Below are 20,875 nucleotides of genomic sequence, written 5' to 3'. Positions count from 1 at the left end.
ATATATATATATATATATATATATATATATATATAAGATGGGAAGCCATTATTTGTAGCATAGTTACAAAATTTGGACTTAACAAAACAGCACATGGTAAGGGAAAGTGGAAGATACAGTTGACATGGTAGACTGCGAGCAGAATACCAGAGGTCTTGAAAGCTGAGCAAATTATTTATTTAATTTATTATTTTATTTTTTAAAATTTACATCCAAATTAGCATATAGTGCAACAATGATTTCTGGAGTAGATTCCTTAGTGCCCTTTACCCATCCCCCCTCCCACAACCCCTCTAAGTAGCCCTCAGTTTGTTCTCCATATTTATGAGTCTCTTCTGTTTGTCCCCCTCCCTGTTTTTATATTAAAGTCCTCATATGAGTGAAGTCATATGATTTTTGTCTTTCTCTAATTTCACTTAGCATAATACCCTCCAATACCCTCCAGTTCCATATACCCTCCAGTAGTTGGAAATGGCAAGATTTTGTTCTTTTTGATTGCCAAGTAATACTCCATTGTATATATATACCACATCTTCTTTATCCACTCATCCACCAATGGACGTTTGGGTTCTTTCCATATTTTAGCTATTGTTGCTAGTGCTGCTATAAACATGGGGGTGCATGTATCCCTTCGAAACAGCACACCTGTATCCCTTGGATAAATACCTAGTAGTGCAATTGCTGGGTGGTAGGGTAGTTCTTTTTTTAGTTTTTTGAGGAACCTCCACACTGTTTTCCAGAGTGGCTACACCAGCTTGCATTCCCATAGCAAGGAAATACAGCACCTTTAATGGGCTTTGGGTGGGGGGAGACATATGAAACAAAGCTGAAATAATGCAGGGAAGATAGACAAGTATCCTGGCAGGAGTTAAAATTTAGCCTAGAAGATTAATTGTGGGAATGACAGAGCCCCAGACCAGAGAAATTTCACTGAAAAAAAGTCAATGGAGCTGGGAGTTCAGGGTATTAAATACATGGACATCTCTTGACCTGCTGGCCAAGATGCCCACCCTTGGTCCCGTGATGAGGTTCACAGATCAGAGACTTCAAAGGTGATGGAAACTTCAAGATCAACCAATAAACCTATCCTCATCCAGTGCACCAGAAAGTCAAGATCCAGATAGGGGTCCACTTCTCCAAGACCAAAAAGCCTGAAGGGGGAGTATAAAGCCCCAAAGCTGTAAAACTAAATGAAAATACAAGCGGTCCTTCATAGCATTGCTTTAAGTCCTTACGACTACACATGTAAGAGCACAATACATGGAGCTGTCCAAGTGAGAACGCAGTAAATCATAATCCATGCCTGCTACTAAAATACTTTCAAATGAAACTCTATGATGCCTGGCACTGCAAAAACTAAGGAGGGAAGTGATCAGGGGCTGGGAGAAGAGGAGAGACCCTAACAAAATTAAGTTTAGTAATAGGTAAATGGGATTCATGATACTCCCCTCACTATTTGAATATATGTTAGAAAATTTCTTAAAAGAGTTCTTGGGTTTTTATCTTAATGCCTGTAATGTGTGGCATTTGTCCTAAAATATATTTAGGGCTTGTTTTTTTACTATGGTTTTCTCTGTCCACATTATCTTACTATCATGGCATATGGGACCCACATAGCTGTCTCATAACTCAGTTTCAGTTGCTTAATACAATGATTGCCATTTTTTTCTGGAGACTTTCAGGACCCTCCAGTAGATTTTAAAGACTTTGTCAATCCATTCTGAAAATGCCCTCTAATTTGGTGAAAACTCATCCAGTTTTGTTTTGTTTTTTTTAATGCTGTGGTAATATTAGAACCTTATTTTCCTAGTACATAGGTAGATAGACTTTCCACGGGGTTTAGGGCAAGGCATTTCACTTTATAATAGGTATAGGAATGTGTCAACATACAGTAAAGAATTTAGTAGGATTAGCTCAAGAGCACTGTGAAGAAAGACTATGTGAACGCTTAAAGTTCTGTTCCAGGAGAAATTGGCTTCAAAATTGGTTCCTTTGCCCCTAGGCAGAGATTGGAGATTATGCTTTACACTTTTAGAATGCATGGGTAAGTACCAAACCTTTGTCTAAGTTAAGGGAGTGGACACACATGCTCTATGTTTTTCTCCCTATGATTTTTATACATTCTATTTTCCAAAATGAAGTGCCACCAAACACCCAAATAGCCAAAACAATCTTGAGAAAGAAGAGCTAGAGGCATTATGTTCCCTGACTTCAAATGATAGTAACAAAGCTATAATAATCAAAACAGTATGGTATTGGCATAGGAAGAGACACATGGATCAATGGAACAGAGAGCCCAGAAATAAACCCACGCATATATGTCCCAACTAATTCATGACCAAAGAGCCAAGAATATACCCATGGGGAAAAGACAGTCTCTTTAATAACTCGTGTTGAGAAAACTGAACAGCTTCAGCAAAAGAATGAAACTCAACCACTATCTTCTACCGTACACGAAAATGAGCTCAGGGGTGCCTGGCTGGCTCAGTTGGTACAGTGTGCAACTCTTGATCTCAGGGTTATGAATTCAGGTCCCACGTTGGGTGTAGGAAATACTTAAATCTTAAAAAAAAAAAAAAAAAAAGGCTCAAAATGGATTAAAGACTTGAATGTAAGACCTGAAACCATGAAACTCCTAGAAGAACACAGGTGGTAAGCTCCTTGGCATCAGTCTTCATGATTTTTTTTTTGGATCTAACTTCAAAGGCAACAAAAGCAAAAACAAACAAGTAGCCCTGTACAAACCAAAAAAACCTGCACAGCAAAGGAAACCATCAATGAAATGAAAAGGCAACCTACTGAATGGGAGAAAATATTTGCAAATCATGTATCTGATTAGATGTTAACACTCAAAATATATTACCAACTCCTACAACTCAATAGAAAGCAGTCTAATTAAAAAATAAGGATTTCAAATAGATATTTTTCCAAAGAAGACATACAAATGCTGGCAGGTACATGAAAAGGAGCTCACTATCACTAATATCAGGGAAATGCAAATCAAAACCACAATGAGATACCATACCTCAAACCTGTTAGAATGGCTGGTATCAGCAAGACAGGAATTAAGTGTTAGGATGTGGAGAACTCGTGTGCACCAGTGGTGATCATATAAATTGGTACAGCCACTATGGAAAACCATATGAAAATTCCTCCAAACATTAAAAATAGAACTACCATACGATTCAGCAATTCCACTTCTGGCTATTTCTCCAAAGGAAACAAAGTCACTATCTTGAAAAGATATCTGCATGCCTATGTTCTTGCAGCATTATTTATAATAACTGAGACATTGAAATGACCTGTGTCATTAGATGAAGACAATGTGATATATATAAATACATACACAATGGAATATTATTCAGGCATAAAAAAGAAGGAAATTCTGCCATTTGTGACAAGATAGATAGATACATCTTGAGAGTTATACTAAGTGAAAAAGAAAGCACATTCTGTATGATCTCACTTTTATGTGGAATCTTAAAAAAAAAAATTGATACAGAGAATAGATCAGTGTTTGCCAGGGGCAGGGAGTAGAGTTGGGTGGACAAAATGGTTGAAGATGGTCAAAAGGTACAAACTTCCAGTTATAAGTAAGTCCTAGGGATGCAATGTCCCAGATGGTGACCATATATGTATTACATATTTGAAAGTTGCTAAGAGAAAAATCATAAAAGTTCTTATCACGAGAAAATACATGTGTAACTGTGTGGTGATGGAAAGTAGAGATCAGAGTTTAGGGACAGTGAGGTAATTGGAAGTAAGCAGAATTCCAGAAAGGAATCAATACAGTGTCTTCACTGAGTACTTGGCTGCATATAGGTAGAATGACACTCTACAGGATCAAGCAAGAAGTGACTTAGGTTACGAGGTTAGTTGCAAACAGCAATTCCCAGAGCTCACAGAGTGAAGAGCCAGAGTGAAGAGTCCTCAGTAATCACCCAGGGTATTAAGTAGAGGGGGGGATCATGCCTTTTGTAGTGACCATAAAATATCCCTGGAGTAAGGGGCTCCTGGGTGGCTCAGCTGGTTAAGCGTCCAACTCAGTTTCAGCTCAGGTCATGATCTTGTGGTTTCATGAGTTCGAGCCCCACATCAGGCTCTTAGCTGACAGTGCTGAGCCTGCTTGAGATTCTCTCTCCTCTCTCTCTGCCCCTACCCACTCATACTGTCTCTGTGTCTCTCAAAATAAATAAATAAAACTTAAAAAAATATATTAAAAAAAATATATCCCCTGGAGTGAAGGCCACTTTAGCTTAGACCCACCCTAGCAAAGATGCTTTAAATACAAGATTCAAAGGGATCAAACTGATCCACAAATAATTGCTAAAACAAAGCCTGACACTGCTAAGTAAACAAAATCCAGTTCGTTAATGATGTAACAGTCATAATGTCCTGCACCTATCTAATTAAAGAATTAGTAGACATGTTAAGAAGCAGAAAAATGTGACCCATAACTAAAAGAAAGAGTAGTCTATAGGAAAAGACCCAGACATGGCAGTGATGAAAGCCAGCAGACAAGGATGTTAAGACAGCTAATTTTGTACAAGTATTAAAAACATGAAAAAAATTTAAAATATTTTTAAATAACCAAAGTGGGATAGAAATAAAAAATAACTATATATGCAGTGAAATATTGGATAAATTAACAGATTAGACACTGCAAAAGAAAAGTTCAGTGAAATTGAAGACCTAGCAATAAAATCTATCCAGAATACAGCATTTTCTTTTTGTCACATAGAAAAATGAACAAATGGCCAATTTTTTTTCAGATTTGAGGAAAGCCCTAAACTGACAGAGTGAAGAAGTTTGATAAACTCCAAACAGGATAATGATGCACTCCATAATCTAACTGCCGAAAAACAGCAAAAGACATTCTTTAAATAGGGTAAAAAACACCTTATTACCACAGAAACAGATAACAAATTCCACCGACTTCTTAAAAACCATGTAGCTCAAAACAAAACCTTAAGTGTTGAGGACCACCTCACAGCCATTACGATGGCTACTATCAAAACAAAACTAACAAAATACAAGTGTTGGTAAGGATGTAGAGAAATTGCAGCCCTTGTGTACAACTGACTATAAAATGGTACAGCTACTATGGAAAACATGGCAGTCCCTCAAAAATTTTCAACTAGAATTACTCTATGATCCAGCCCTCCTACTTCTGGGTATATCCCAAAACTAAATGAAAGCAGAGACCGAAAGAAATATTTGTACACCAGTGTTCACAACAGCATTATTCGTAAGAGTCAAAAGGTTGAAGCAACACAAGTGCCTATTGATGAACGAATGGATAAACAAAATGTTACATACACATACAATGCAATATCATTCAGCCTTTAAAAAAGTCTCACACATGCTACAACATGGATGAAATTTGAGGATATTATGCTAAGTGAAAGATAAGCACCTATACCCTATGGTCCCACTTACATGAGGGACCTACAACAGTCAAACTTAGACAGAATGGTGGCTGCCAGGGGTTGGGGTTGGGAGGATTTAGTTGTTTAATGGGTACAGAGGTTTTTTTGCAAGACGAAAAAAGTTCTGGGAGATTGGTTGCAAAACAACATGAACCATAATGAATTGTACACTTTACAATGGCTGAGATGGTCAACTTAATGTTAGGTATATTTTGCCAACAGGTTTTGGGTTTTTTTAGCCTTTAAAAAAATAATGCTTAGGAGAAAACCTGCTATGTGTCTTCTCCCTGCCTTCCCCAGAGCTGTCTGTTCTAGTTGAGCCCCACCACATCTGAGAAGCTTTTCCTCATCTTTCCATTTCCCATGTCTCCGAATTCCTGTACCACCCTACTTAGTACTGAATTATCTTCTTGTCTTGACAAGCTGTAGGACCCCTGAGGAAAAGAACTATGTCTTCAGCTTGTCTTGGGGGCCCTGATAATACCTGTCATAGAGGAAGTGTATCAGTCAGTGTCTAATCAGTGAAACAGAAACCACATTAAGTATTTCAAACAGGGTGTGTGGGTGGCTCAGTCAGTTGAGCATCCAACTCTTGATTTCAGCTCAGGTCATGATCTCATGGTTTGGGAATTCAAGCCCTGTGTGGGGCTCTTCGGTGATAGCATGGAGCTTTCTTCGGCTCTTATGTCTTGCTCCCTCTCTCTGCCCGTCCCCCACTTGTTCTCTGTATCTCTCTCAAATAAAAATAAACTTTAGAAAAAATTTAGGAGCACCTGAATGGCTTAGTCGGTTAAGCATCCCACTATGGCTCAGGTCATGATCTTACCGTTTGTGAATCTGAGCCCCATGTAGGGCTCTCTACTGTCACCACGGAGCCTCTGTCTTCCTCTCTCTCTGACCGTCCCCCATTCATGCACATTCCCTCTCTCAAAAACAAGTTATTTTTTAAATTTTTTTTAGAAAGTGTTTTTTTTTAATTAAAAACAAAAATTTTTTTTTAGCATTTATTTATTTTTGAGACAGAGAGAGACAGAGCATGAACGGGGGGAGGGGGGCAGAGAGAGAGGGAGACACAGAATCGGAAGCAGGCTCCAGGCTCTGAGCCATCAGCCCAGAACCCGACGTGGGGCTCGAACTCACAGACCGCGAGATCGTGACCTGAGCTGAAGTCGGATGCTCAACCAACTGAGCCACCCAGGCGCCCCTTAGAAAGTGTTTCAAACACAAGAAATGTAATATAGGGAGTTTGTTACAAAGGTCTTCAAAGGGCTGGAGGAGCAAAGGAGGAATAAGTGTATCTAAAGAATACTAAGGAAACAGCTACTATTCCTATGGCTGGAAGAAGCAAAAAGGAAAACCCTAAGACCCACAGTCACTATCGCTGAGGCTGCTACTGTGGAACCAAGCAGCCAAGAGCCTACTCTCATCAGCCACAGCTGCCACTGTGCTGATGCACTCCAGCTTCTGCAGCTGGAGTACCGCAGCCAGTACCATTGCTTGTGACACCACTGGAAGATGGGTTCTTTCCCCCAGTATCCCAGTAGTGCCTCTCACAGGTCAGACTTAGAGAAATCCAGCTGCAGAGTCTAGGGAAATGTAGCTTGTGGATCTCCTGCCACAACAGTGAAGAGGAAAAAATATAGAAGAGTTAATATGGAGCTGGAGGAGGGGTACCCAGGTGGCTCAGTTGGTTAAGCTTCCAACTTTGGCTCAGGTCATGATCTCGTGGTTCGTGAGCCCGAACCCTGCATCAGGCTCTGTGCTGACAGCTCAGAGCCTGGAGCCTGCTTCAGATTCTGTATCTCCCTCTCTCTCTGCCCCTCCCCTGCTTGTGTTCTCTCTCTCTCTCTCAAAGCATAAATATATAGAGAGCTGAAGGAACAGACAATATCCAGCACCCTCCTTTAACTACTCTGCCTGTACACCCATCCTCTTGCCTCTTCTGAGATTTATACACAACAAACTTTTCTTGTACAAAGTACACTTAATCTCTCCCCCCAAAGAAAGACAAAACATCCCACCAGTCACTATGAACATCTGGATGATGAGAATTTTAGTTGAGACAATCCCCCTGGAGGATATTTTATCATCTTGAGTCTCAACTATAAATCAGTCACCACCAAAACTTTTATGTTTAACAGAAGAGAGAGGGAAGGTGATTAACAAGTGAAAATATGTAGGAAAGCAACAGCTGGCATTGTCCTCACTGTTATAAATCATATGGCCATCTCTCATCTTGTTTTCACAGCCCAGATCATTTTCTTGTTGCCCTCAGTCAACATCTTAGCTGGCTGGGGTTTTTTACCTAGTGAGGAGACCCTACCCTTCATTCCTGAAGTATCTAAGTCCTTACTGATTCTTCCTTCGGTGAGTTACTGTAGCCTTCTATTAACTCTGAACAGCTGAACGTAGAAGCACTACGGAAGCACTCCAGAGAGTGCCCTCCATTGCTTAGCAACAGCCATATTTCCCTTGACAATTGAGACCAAGCACCCCAGTCAATACAGTAACCCCTTACTTTTCCCCTTGGTTCAGTGGCACAAGCACCCTAAATGCCCAAGTGCAAGTCACACTTTCCAGTTCATTGAGAGCACTGTTGGTTTCCTAATGGACACATTCCTCCCTTGGGACTCAACCAGCAGATCCCAAAGTTTCAAGCACAGAAGCCAAAATTCTGTGAGTGGGGTTATTAGATGTATTATTGAGAAGAGTCATTCTTCCTATTCCCCAAGCCCTGCTTGATTCCTGGATCCTTTGATTCAGTGGACAACTCACTAGCAAAGAGCATTCCTAATGCCCAAATTGTAGTTTATAAATACCATTCACACTTTTAAAACAACAACAACAAAACCCACCTCTTTGGAGAATGGCTAATTAAAGGTAAGGGATGAGAAATATAGAGAACTCGGAAAGGCTTGTTTCAGAAAATAAGGCCATTATCAGAAATTCCTGGAGTCAAGTCAAAAAGACACAGAGCTTTGGGGATTTTAAAGCCTAATTTTAAAGGGCTCTCACTAGCTTTAGCAGGCTGCATAATGGCCACCAATGATATCAGGTCCTAATCTTTGAAAGATGTGTTTCCTTATACTGCAAAAATTTTGCAAATGTGACTAAGGATTTTGAAATGGAGAGAACACGGGATAGTCAGGGTGTGTCCTAAATGCAGTCATACATCTCTTTTATGAGAGGGATGCATAAGAAGATTTGAGACACAGAAGAGAAAGCCATATGACCACAGAGGTTGAGGTAGGAGCAATGTGGCTACAAGCCAAGGATGGCTGGCAGGTACCAGAAGGTAGAAGAGGCAAGGACCACCTTCACCCCTACAGCCTTCACAGGGATCACAGCCTTGCCAACACCTGGATTTTAACCCAGTGAAATTGATTTTGGGTTTCTGGCCTCCAGGACTGTGAAACAGTAAAATTTCTGTTATTTACAGCCACCAAATTTGTGACAATTTGGTACAGTAGCCACAGGAAAATAATACACTAGCCAAAAATGGAGCATTTCAAGCATCAAAATAATTGAAGTGCATCACAGCATATAAAGTATGTTTTCAAATTTTTTTTTTCCAACGTTTATTTTTGGGACAGAGAGAGACAGAGCATGAACGGGGGAGGGGCAGAGAGAGAGGGAGACACAGAATCGGAAACAGGCTCCAGGCTCTGAGCCATCAGCCCAGAGCCTGACGCGGGGCTCGAACTCACGGACCGCGAGATCGTGACCTGGCTGAAGTCGGACGCTCAACCGACTGCACCACCCAGGCGCCCCTAAAGTATGTTTTTAAACCACAGGTTCAAAATGATACCAACACCTTCCCTATGTATGTAAATTTGCTGCTAGCTAAACTGTTCAGTGTTCTAAAAGCTGATAATGGGAAATAACTGTACCTCACTGGAATAATAGAGTTATGAAAAATTTGTGCTTTATAAAAATGTGAAGGATTTGTAGAATTAAGAGGTTTCCATTTTACAATTCATTATGAAATAGTATCAACGATCATCAATGACTGCTAAAACGATTAGGTCGAAAGGTTATGGCGAATTTATAATCATGCTGACAACGTCCAAACCCCACAATTCAGTCCCATCATTTTAAACACACACACACACAAAATGATGTTATGTACCTCCTGCTGGGATACAACAGGAAATACAAAATACCAACCATGACATTTTCTTGGCAAAATTTCAAAACTGGATCAGGCTCCCCCAGATCCAAATACCAGTTTATAAGAAATATTGGGGAGAGAAATATGTTAAATGAAAGAACTGATAGGATCCTATAAGCAGAATCCACAATGTGAGGGAAAATGTAGAGGGAAAAGACCTACCTTGTTCAACAAATTGCCAAAAAGACCAAAAAGGAGGAAGGGGAAATTTATAATTAAAGATTTAAGAGAGTTCAAATGTTACCGTTTCTGTAAACCTTTAATAGACTCCTTGAAATAGAACAAATCCCTCACTTCAAAGCAATCCCAACACATCAAGAACTTGACACTCCACTATGCCCCTTTTCCCTATTCCAGGATTCCCCCCTCCCCTTCCACCTTACTCAGATTCAGTTCCATGGTCATCATTATGATCACTCTCTCGCACATAACATAAGCTCCTTTGCCCCCTCTCATACTTGCTTGGGTAGATCACACACCCGAGTAAATCCTACTCTGTATGCCTGTCCTCTAGCAGCTGAATGTGGATGAATAGCTGATTTCTTTTTAGATTCACCCTCCTTAATGTCACTGGAACCTTAATGCTGCCTGGCAGTTTTTTCCCCTTGGTCTGGCTTCTTTTCCAGTTTCCAATTTGAAACAATTATACCTTTTCCTCTTTCCAAACACCTCCAAAATCGCCTCCATCCTCATCTGATAAAGTCATCTTGCTTGATATTTCACTGAATTAAATAAAGGTAATAAGAAAACTTCCAACACATCTAAATGACTAATAAACATATGAAAAGCTACGACACATGCAAATTAAAACTGTACAACCTGGTACCACTACCACTCACCAGAACGGTTAAATTGACAGTAGAAATACAGGCATTCCTCAGACATTTTGTGGCTCGGGCTCCAGACCACTGCAATGAAACAGCTATCACAAAAAAACAAGTCAAATTAATTTTTTGGTCGCCCAGTGCATATAAAAGTTAAAATTATGCTACACTGTGGTCTATGGTGTGTGCAATAGCATTATGCCTTAAAAAAAAAATACAGAGCTTAATTTGAAAATACTTTATCGTTAAGAATAAACGCTAACCATCATCTGGGCTTTCAGCAAGTTGTCAGGTTTTGGCTGGTGGAGGGTCTTGCCTCGATGTTGATGGCTGCTGCGTGACCAGGGTGGTGGTTGCTAGGATGTCTGTGGCAGTTTCTTAAAATAAGACAACAATGAAGTTGGCCACATCATTCACTCTTCCTTTCACAATTTCTCTGTAGCCTGTGATGCTGTTGGATAGCATTTTACCCAGAAAACTTCTTCCAAAAGGAGTCAATCCTCTGGCTGCTGCTTTGTCAACTAAATTTATGTATTCAACACTTTGTTGTCATTTCAACAATCTTCACAGCACCTTCACCAGTCGATTCCATCTCGAGAAACCACTCGTCACCATAACAAATACAATAATAATGAAAAAGTTTGAAGCACCTCAAGAATTACCAAAACATGACAAGGACACAGTGAACAAATCCTATTGGAAAAATGGCACCCAAAGACTCCCTCAACATAGGATAGCCACAAACCTTCCAGGTGTGAAAAAGAGAAGCACAATTCAGTGAAACTCAATAAAACAAGGTATGCCCAAAGTCACAAGGAAGCAGATGAAACTCTCACACCTTGCTAGTGGGAGCTGAGTTGTAAAACTCATCATGTTGTAAAACTACATCACATTCTTAAGTCAAACACATGTATGCTCATGGCCGCTCGAGTTTCTCCCCTAGATGTGTACCCAACGTATATGTGCTTTCTATAAAACAGGTTCCAGAAGGTTCACAGGAGCATAACTCAGAGAAATGCTGGAAACAACCCAAATATTCATCAACAAGAGAATGGATAAACTATGGTATAGTTATATAATGGAGTATTACAAAGCAACACAGATAAAACTCATAATAGCGAGTTGAAGGAGTCATAAGCAAAAGAGAATATAGTACTTACAAGAAAGGTAAAAATCAGGCAAAATCACATATGGTGTTAGGACCATAGTTTTCTTTACAGTAGCTTCGGTGGTAACTGGAAAGGGATAGAGGGGCATTCTGGATTGCTGGTAATGTTCTGTTTCCTGACCTGGATCCTAGTAACACATACTCTCCTGTGTGTGTATTATACCTCAGGTGCAATGTTAATGAAAGAAGAGAGAAACCGAACTCCACAAGCTCCCACTGCTTCATGGAACTGTCCACGTGCATCTGAGCCCCTTCACTGGCCTTCACTCCTGTTACTGTGGGTGTTCCATCAAAGATAGGCTTTGCCTCCTGTGCCCTACAGAATTACCCCCTCTCTTCCTAAGAATGCCACTCCGGCAGGTCTCCCATCTCATTCCCACACCTTTTCTCTCGACTAGATTTTTCCCATCAACCTACAGACATAGTATCACTTTTCTACTGTCTAAGACAACCTTCTCAACCTTCGGTTGCTGTAGTTTTTTCCCCTTCTCTTGGGCTAGAGCAAAACTCAAATGATTATATGCGCTGAATGCCGATTTGTTCTAATACCCTCTTTGAACCACTCCAGTCATGTTCTCACCTCCACACTCCACAAACACAGATCTTCTCATCCAGGTCACCTCCGCATTGTTCAGCCCGGTAGCCACTTCTTCACCGCCGTCTTCCGTGATTTTCCGCCGTTTTTAGGCTTAATCATCAACTCCCTCTTTCCGAGATCACTTTCTCCTTCAGGCTTCCAGAATACTGAGCACCCATGTTGCCCTCTACCACACTACTAGCTGCTCCTTTCCAACTTTCTTATATGGTTCCTCTTTACATCTCTGGCCTCTCATTTTGGAGATCCCCAGAGTTCATCCAGGGGCTTAGTGTCCATCCATGTTTTCTCCTCTGGGGCTCATATGCAGCATCATGCACACACTGCGTAAGTGGAGGAACACCAACGAAATGTCTCCAGCCCAGACCTCTCTCCCGAACTCAGGCTCCTGACGCATCTGTCTCCCAGCGTTTCTACCTAGATGTCTAACAGGCATCTCCGATTTTCTATGTGCAACATCAAACTCCGGATCTGCCCCTAAAAACCCACTCTTTCACAGGTTTCCCGTCTTGGTTAACGGAAACTCTATCCTTCTGACTCCTCACCAGGACAAAACCCTCGGAGACATTCTTGACTCCACCATTTCTCTCCTAAACAAACTCAGTCTGTCAGCAGGTCCTCAAACAGAACCGCCAAAGCATTTCTAGAATCGGACCACTCTCACCATTTCTACTTCTGTAACCCTGGCCTAAGCCACTATTGCTAGTGCCAGGATTATTGTCAGAACCTCCTAACTGGCCTTCCTGCTTCCCCTCCCTCCCAACCAGTCTGGTCTTGGTGCACCATTGAAACACTGGCCAGATCAAGTCAGTCCTCTGCTCAAAACCTTCCATGTCCTACCTATTTCACGCAAAGACAATTTCCGTGTGACGGGTTACAAGGGCATTCACAGCATACCCCTTCTCCCTTGTACTGTTACCTCTTCTTTGTCCCCACCTTTCCTCTGCTCCATTGACACTAGCCTCCTTGCTGCTCCTCAAACATGGAAGATGAGCTTCTGCTTCAAGGCCTTGCAACTCTTTCCTCTTGGCCTAGAATGCTCTTCCCCCATTTATCCTCATGGATCATCCCTTCATCTTCTTCAGATCTGGACTCAAATGTCACTTTTTCATTAAGGGCCTCCCTGACCACAGTATTTACCAGTGTTAAGCCCTCTCCCTCTCCACCCCACTCTCCTACAGTCTCTATCACTTCCTTTAATTTCTCTCTAGCACCATCTCCTTCTGATACACATATGTATTACTTATCTGTCTGCTGTCGGTTTCCTGCTAGTATGTAACAACAGGAGCATGAGGATTTCTGTCTTGTTGACTGCTATATCCCCGGTGTCAAGAACAATGCCTAGTAAATAGTAAGAGTTTAGTTACTATTTGCGGAACGAACATAGGAGTTATGTCAGTCCCTGTCACACACTCAAGCCTCAAAGAGATGGGAACCACATCTTAACTATCTTTGTAATAAATGACTGACTAAATGGAAGAAAGAAGAACGGATCTTCAGTTTAATGAAGGTACTTACTGAAGGCAATGCATTCAATTGTCCTTTTCATTTTTAATGCAAATACTTGCTCTCCCCTGAACAAATCAGGTCAGCTATTCCCAAACAATGTTACCAACTGCCTTTTCTTCCTTTCTTAAATTTTCCCTCAATCAAGAGCAAAGATTACAATAGGCAGAGCGTGCAATAAAAATATAGTGATTAAACAATGCTTACCAAATCAAAAAGAGGAAATATTCAAACCTTGAGAGGTAATACAAACATTGTTGCACAACTCACTTATGATTTTTCTTGTCCCAAGAAAGGTTAAAGAAACAGATATGACTCAGAAGGAAGGAAAAAACCAACAGATATGTTGGTTTAACCATATGATTTCTAAAATACACTCAATAAATGAGGGCAAATTTTGACCCTTCTGATGTGAAGACCGCATGTTATTAAATAAAGAGCACTTCCTATTCACCTAAATATATTTCTAGAGAAAATTTCAGGGCTTGGAAAAGTCCAACAACTTATTTCCCCCAAAATGACAAGTTCACACTTTTATCTTTTTAATTTATATTAAACTTTTTCAATTTATTTCACATGAAAACTTACAGAGGAAGTTGACTATGAGGCCAAAGACCTGAATTCTTTTCTCAGAACCCATGCACACATGGGAGATTTTCTGCCCACTTCCCACAGCAGCAGGTCCCCCCTTCAAGCCCCCTCAGAGGAGGAACAAGGACAGTCCTAAAGGGTAGCAGGTGGAGAGGTCCATGGTCACCACTGCTGGGAACAGACGTCACAGGGCTCATCTGCCGAGTACATAATTATTCATCAGTCACCTCTGTGGTGGGGCTGAGAGCAAGGCTGAGGAGGACTCAGTATCACAGTACAGGTAAGGAGGGGTGGCAATGCCCATCACCAGAGGAGTAGGCCCTTACAAGAAATAACAACTTACCAATAGAAAATTCACTGTGTTAGACACAATGATAACTATGTCAGAGTACATGGGTTGCAGGGAAGGTTGACTGTGAGAGAAAACTTGATTAAACGAATCATAACCAAGAAGAAACACAGTAGTGACATCACGCATTAATTGGATCATTCACATTACACCAGTTGGTGTCTAAATCCCTTTTCCAGAGCATATTGTACACAGAAGACCAGTTGCTCTGTGTATAAGACATGCCTATCTTTTTATATAATATCCCTTTCCCATCACAGAAGATTATGACTAATAGCCAGTTGCCTTCCAATTGCCTGTCACCTCTCTCTGGAGCTTCAGAAAGGAATCTTTCATTGGGTAACATTTACTGCAGGTGTGGGAGAATACACAATTGTTTTCCTGTGAGGAAATGTATAAACCACAGAGCCACAAATAGTGACCTTCCATTCACATACCTAAATAAGAGTTTTGACTAAAGAGGCCTAAACTTGGAATACCCAGACTTCCTGATTTAGCTAGACAGTCCTAGTTCATTCTGGTTTCCCAACACAATTTTTTTTTTTTTTTTAAGTAGGCTTCACTTGCAGCGTGGAGCCTAACACAGGGCTTGAACTCGCCACCCTGAGATCAAGACCTGAGCTGAGATCAAGAGTCAGATGCTTAACTGACTGAGCCAAGCAGGTGCCCCTCTCAACCCCTCCCCCACTAAAATGTGTTCCAGTTTGGCCAAGAAATTATATGAGGGCCTTACCTAAAACGCTGTCTTTGCTATGGAACATTAAGCTTTGGCTGTGAAGCTGGCAAAATTAGTGCTGTAATTGTCCCGTAAGTATATGAGTGACCACACTGGTCAGATCGCCCTTTTTCCCTTACAGAGAAGTCATGAATCTGGCAATGTAAACAAAATGAGGAGGGCTTTGAATAATCAAAGAATCCACTCTGTTCCTGTACATTCTTTTGAATCTGCTATTTACACACTCGGCCATGATCAACTTTGGAATAATGGAGATTCTCTTGCCAGCCACCAGGGATTTTAAATGTCACAAATAGTTATGAGAAAAAGTCTCACACTTGTATCTTTTTTTTTCTGGCTTATTAGACGAAAGTAGAGGTAGGGCTTTGAATAAAGAGCTATTTATTTTTAAGTTAATAGTACAAAAGGCCCTCTTTTCATTAAAGTCCCACCCCGCCCCCACTACCAAGCCTAGAATTTATTAGAACCAGCATAGAGTAGAAAAGCAGACAGCAAGCACTCAACTGAAATCCAGGGTCCCCTGCCACACTTCCCTCCCTTACTCTCCCAAATAACGGCTTCTTATTTTGACTCTGTGACAAAGTCAGTGGGAGAGCTCTTAGGAGTGGGGTGGGTGAATGCTCACCAGGAGTGTTCACCCAGGACAGCAAGTTGCAAGGCAGATCTACTTACCCACACTCCGATAGCAGCCCCCTAACTTGGGGATACCACAAATTGCAGAGCCCTGGTCTCCCACCCCACATTGTCCCAGCCCATCTGAAGTATGTATCCACATGTTCTTGCCCCACAGGTAGCAATCCTCTTATAGTTTATCTCAGAGTTCAGTCCCATAGATGGCCTTATGACGTAAGTACTCTTCTAAACACTGAAGAACATTGTCATCCACCTTTGGGTCGAACTTGTTGGCCAAGAGGTGATGGTTTTGAAGAATCCAATGCAGGTCTCCAGTCCCGTAAATACAGATAGACCGCTGGTGGATTCCAGAGCAAGGTGCATAAGGTGCCCCCATACTGATGTTTCCCTCATGGCCCTGCCACTTGACCAGCCTGGCAATGGCTGCCATATCTGAGACGTGAAACTTGGAGTGGTAGGGAATAGAGCCAGGCATCCAGGGTGCACGCTGAAGCGTGGCCCATAGATGCTCATCGGGGCTATAGGTGTCTTTTACCCATTCAATCAGTTGTCGGGACTTGGGGTTCTCTAAGACATGTCGGACAAAGTCTCGGGAAGCTACAATATAGGCATTCCCTGTGAACATAGGTATGTTATCAGGGGGAGGATCCTTCATCTTGTTGGTTACATACAATGTGTCTTTTGTCTCATAGTGATATTTCCAGCGAGTCTTTTTGTACTCAGTAGGTATTTCTGACTCCATACTGTTCTTCCCATTCAACATCTTGAGGGCCAGGACCATCTCGGCATTGGTCTTTATAGGAAAGTCTGTCCCACATGTATTTAGTAAGTATTTCCATGGCACTGGGCTCTGGAGCAAGTCTTCCATACAGTTCAGGTCAGCCTGCACCCTGGACCAGGAGGCATAAACCACCCGAACCAACTTACTGGCCATGAAGACATTTGGGAAGCATGAAATAATTGCTTTGACTGCCCCTTTGAAAGTTTCTGGGGATTTCTCATCCACGTGGATGCAGTATATGTTCTGAGGGGCATACACAGCTCGGAGCAATCTTTCAAAGTTTTCTATTTTCTCATGGACCACCATTGAGTAGGCAATAGGGAAGTCTGACTCTTCTTGGCTCAGAGGGAACCGTATGAACTTCCTTTCAGCCTTAAAGTGCTCACAGTCTCTGGTCATGTTAAGGTAGTCAGTGTCTGTGAAAGGCTTCCGCTTTTTCTTGATCTCCAGGTTGTCCAGCACAGCCTCAATCACTGCCTGCTGGTCCCCCTGGATGATCCGAGAACAGTTGATGGATCTCTTTGCTGGCAGTTTCAGGGACTTGTACAAGATGTCTCTACAGTGCCGGCTGTGAAAATCTCTGGACTTCAGATCCAGGGAATCAAAGTCACATTTCAATCTGAGACAAAGCCTCAGAGCAACAATGGCCAGCAGCATATAGCAGCCCAGGGCCCACAGGTAACGCTGCTGCCACTGTATCTTCTTCCACCAAATCATCCTCACGGAATGAGAAACCAGTAGAGTTTGGGCACAAGGACGGAGGAGGAGGATGGAATCCTTGGACAGAACAAAACGCCTTCAATTACACACTAACCCTGAATGTATTCACAGGAACATCAAAAGTGCAACTCCAAAGTGATGGCAAAAATACATTCCTTTACTAGACAAATAACCTCAGTAAAGACCGGCCTAGGAATCTCTTACACCTGGCCTGTTGGCGGGGGGCCTAGAGCCTGACTGGACTAACTGGCCATGTGTGCTGGGATCAGCCTGGCTCCACCTCCCCTCCAAGAGAAAAAGAAAGGGAAGCAGAACTGAGCACCTGTTGACGTTGAGGTTTAATTAGTAAGAGGAAATCTGCACCCGCCCTTCATTCCTCAGTCTTCCCCCACTCTTGACCACCCTGTTCCTAAATGGGGCTCTTATCTGGGGCCTAGAATTTCTAATCAGTGTAGAGAGACAATCCCTGAAATTCAGACTCTCAGTGTCTGTTCTAGAAATCCAAAGATTTCAATCCTTTTAAAAGTACACTTCTTGGTCTTGTTTGGCAATTTACATATTAGGATACTTTTACTACGTACAATTCATTGGTTAGATTTGGTATCTAGCCACCCCCTTTTTAAAAAATGTTCTTCAACAAGTACAAAAAAATTGGATATGATCCCACAAATGCATTGTAATCACTCATGTAGATAATTCAGTCTATCCAAATTTAAAATACATATACACACAGAGGCACACAAAGCTACGCATATACAATATTTAACGAGTGCTTTCTGTGGGCCACAAATATTTTTTTTACATTGCCCCAGGTCATCTTCACAACATACCTGAGCTGTAGTAGTATTAGGCCTCTTTTTTAAATAGGAAGATAAAAGCTAAATAACCTGCCAAATGTCACATATGCTTTAAGAAGCAAATATGGGACTCTTCCCCACTCGCCTTTCCCCCAGTTTTTTTGTTTGTTCATTTTGTTTTGTTATTGTCCACAAGCCTTAATGCTTCTTCCTCCAAACCACAACCATCTTTTAAATCATACAGTACAGGGGCGCCTGGGTGGCGCAGTCGGTTAAGCGTCCGACTTCAGCCAGGTCACGATCTCGCGGTCCGTGAGTTCGAGCCCCGCGTCGGGCTCTGGGCTGATGGCTCAGAGCCTGGAGCCTGTTTCCGATTCTGTGTCTCCCTCTCTCTCTGCCCCTTCCCCGTTCATGCTCTGTCTCTCTCTGTCCCAAAAATAAATAAACGTTGAAAAAAAAATTAAAAAAAATAAATAAATAAATAATACAGTACAGGGTACTGAGTACCATCGAAGAAAACCAGATGATCTACGGGGAAAAACTCTAAAAGGAGAGAAACAAAATGTGACAAACCCTCTCAACAATGACGGTTTTCCCTTGTTGTGTCCTCTTTGTAAGCATAAGATTGTGTCCTGCCTGGTCATAACTTTCATGGGAATCTAAGAGGAAGAAAAAATGAAACATGAAGAAAATTCTCACCTTTTTAATACCTTTGTCCTTGCTTAGGAAAGATCACTTGTCAAGATGTGTTTGTTTCCAAGGAAGATTGGTTGGAATCCATGGAAGCAAATGTGAACACCATATTCCCTTCTTTTAATGCCTCCACAAAATATTTTCTGATGTTCACAGGATGTCCAGGAACAGTCTCAGGCTCCTCCTCGGTCTCTGCAAAGTAGAGAGCAGGAGGTGGCTCTACCAGTCACCTTCCAGCTTCCTGCTCTCAGATGGGAGAGCTAGCTCACATATATCATTCAGGAGCATATTCTCAAACACTAGGCATTCAAGGAGGTGAACAAGGCAGGAAAAAAAAAATGCTGGCAATATCTGAGAAGGCAAGCAGGTATTTCAACCAGAATAGTCCAGTTTGTAACCATGCTCTCCTGCCACAAAACCATTCATAGAAACCTGTCAACGCTGGCACAAGAACTTGAAAGCTCCCCACCCACCCCCACCCCCTTTAGCAAGGAACCATAGAAACACCGGTAGGCCCCTGCCTTATTTTGGCCTGGAATCCAAATATCACTTCTCTTTCGTTCCGTGAACATTACAAGAGTAAAACAATAAAATACTTTTTTTTTCTTTAAAAATAGTTCTATAAAAAAAAAAAAAAAGTTTGTTCTTCAAATAGAAACTGCTCAAAAAAAAAAAAATCCTTTTGCCTGTCATCCCATTATAAATAATCTGTGAGTTGTAGAGACACCCACAGGGTTTCAGACTGTAGACCTCACTCACTCATGTCTGAGTCTAGCGTCTTGGCAGTCTAAGGAATGGAAACGCTATGGGTCGTTGGACTTCAGTGAGAGCCCCCCTGGCTGGTTTGGGTAATATAGCATGCAAACCACCTTCTTCGAAGCTGCTGGCATTGCCACGGTTTCTTTCCTGTACCCAACGTCCCCTTCCCTCCCCACACCCCCCACCCTACAAAAGCAGCATGCCTGGCCAAATACTTGAAAGAGCCAATTTAATATAAAGAACTTAACTAGATATAAAGTTGAGAACTGTAGGGGACAGAGAGGGGTGTCAGGCCACCCTAAATTAGGAAGTGGCAATTGCTGAAAGTAGCTACTACTCCTAGGCTGGAGGAATGAAGATTTGGGAATTTTTTTCATTTAAAATTTGGGAAGAAGGGTGCCAACAAGCTAAAACTCAGACCTCTGAGATGGGAAGAGCACCACCCGCTCAGTAGGCGCTGGGGTCTCTGACCTCAGAAGAGGCCCCCAGGCTGAGATCTCAACCTCTCCTGAGGCGGCTGAGGTATTTGTCCACCATTACCGTAACTGCGTTCAGTGCAGTTACATAAAGAGACTGCCCCTGCCCAGTAGTAAACAGGCGTTGACATGGTGATGCTCACAGAAGCAGGAAGTAGACCGGAAGCAAGCAGGAAATCCCGCCTCCGGCCTCATTGGCTCCCTCTGGCGCCCCCTGCCGGCTGAGCTTAATAGGAGGCAGAAGAGGCAAAGCAGAAATCCTAGCCAATGCCAAAAATGGGCTTCATCTGAAAACAACAACATCATAAGCAAGATCTGTCAGAGTTGCCTTCTTCCTCCAAGAAGTGTTTACAGAGCCCCCAGTACAGCCTAGGGAACTTAGGTCTTTTCTTTTGGGGGGACATCTTCTGCCTGTTTCTGACTATAGATGGAGACAGGCCAATAGCAAAAGAGCCGTATAGGGTCATCTGTGCTCCCATTTTTATGGCCCCACTCCACTGGCTCTGTCTTCTGTCAGCTTCCATAATTCAGAGTCTGTGTGGCTCTGTTTTGAGCTGTAACATTTCAGAGGCAAACATGATTAAACTCTTGTTCTGGTACCTACAAACATCTCTATTTCTTTTTGTTGTTGTTATTTTTTTTTTTTT

General features: G+C 41.9%; 1 protein-coding gene and 1 long non-coding RNA gene across 2 annotated transcripts; one reads left to right on the top strand and one right to left on the bottom strand.

Annotated features, from left to right (window-relative positions):
- Positions 1-9,214: 9,214 nt before the first annotated feature.
- On the top strand, positions 9,215-14,109 carry LOC121041784 (uncharacterized). Its single transcript, XR_005795847.1, has 2 exons — positions 9,215-11,221; positions 11,761-14,109. It is a non-coding gene; the product is annotated as an uncharacterized LOC121041784 (long non-coding RNA).
- Positions 14,110-15,733: 1,624 nt separating this feature from the next.
- On the bottom strand, positions 15,734-20,286 carry GCNT3 (glucosaminyl (N-acetyl) transferase 3, mucin type). Its single transcript, XM_040492842.1, has 3 exons — positions 20,173-20,286; positions 19,000-19,185; positions 15,734-17,560 (listed from the first exon to the last, which is right to left on the bottom strand). The coding sequence occupies exon 3, from the start codon at positions 17,498-17,500 to the stop codon at positions 16,184-16,186; it is 1,317 nt and encodes a 438-aa protein (XP_040348776.1). The 5' UTR covers positions 17,501-17,560; positions 19,000-19,185; positions 20,173-20,286; the 3' UTR covers positions 15,734-16,183.
- Between the last annotated feature and the right edge of the window lie 589 nt (positions 20,287-20,875).

The sequence above is a fragment of the Herpailurus yagouaroundi genome, unplaced genomic scaffold (genome assembly GCF_014898765.1).
Source record: "Herpailurus yagouaroundi ecotype Mexico unplaced genomic scaffold, PumYag 184, whole genome shotgun sequence".
Taxonomy (NCBI): domain Eukaryota; kingdom Metazoa; phylum Chordata; class Mammalia; order Carnivora; family Felidae; genus Herpailurus; species Herpailurus yagouaroundi.
The sequence above is the reverse complement of the archived record's forward strand: the minus strand, read 5'-3'. Positions and strand labels throughout refer to the sequence as shown.

Bases quoted from the DNA above. Each gene is read 5' to 3' on its own strand.
- GCNT3 (XM_040492842.1), bottom strand. From the start codon at position 17,500: ATGATTTGGTGGAAGAAGATACAGTGGCAGCAGCGTTACCTGTGGGCC.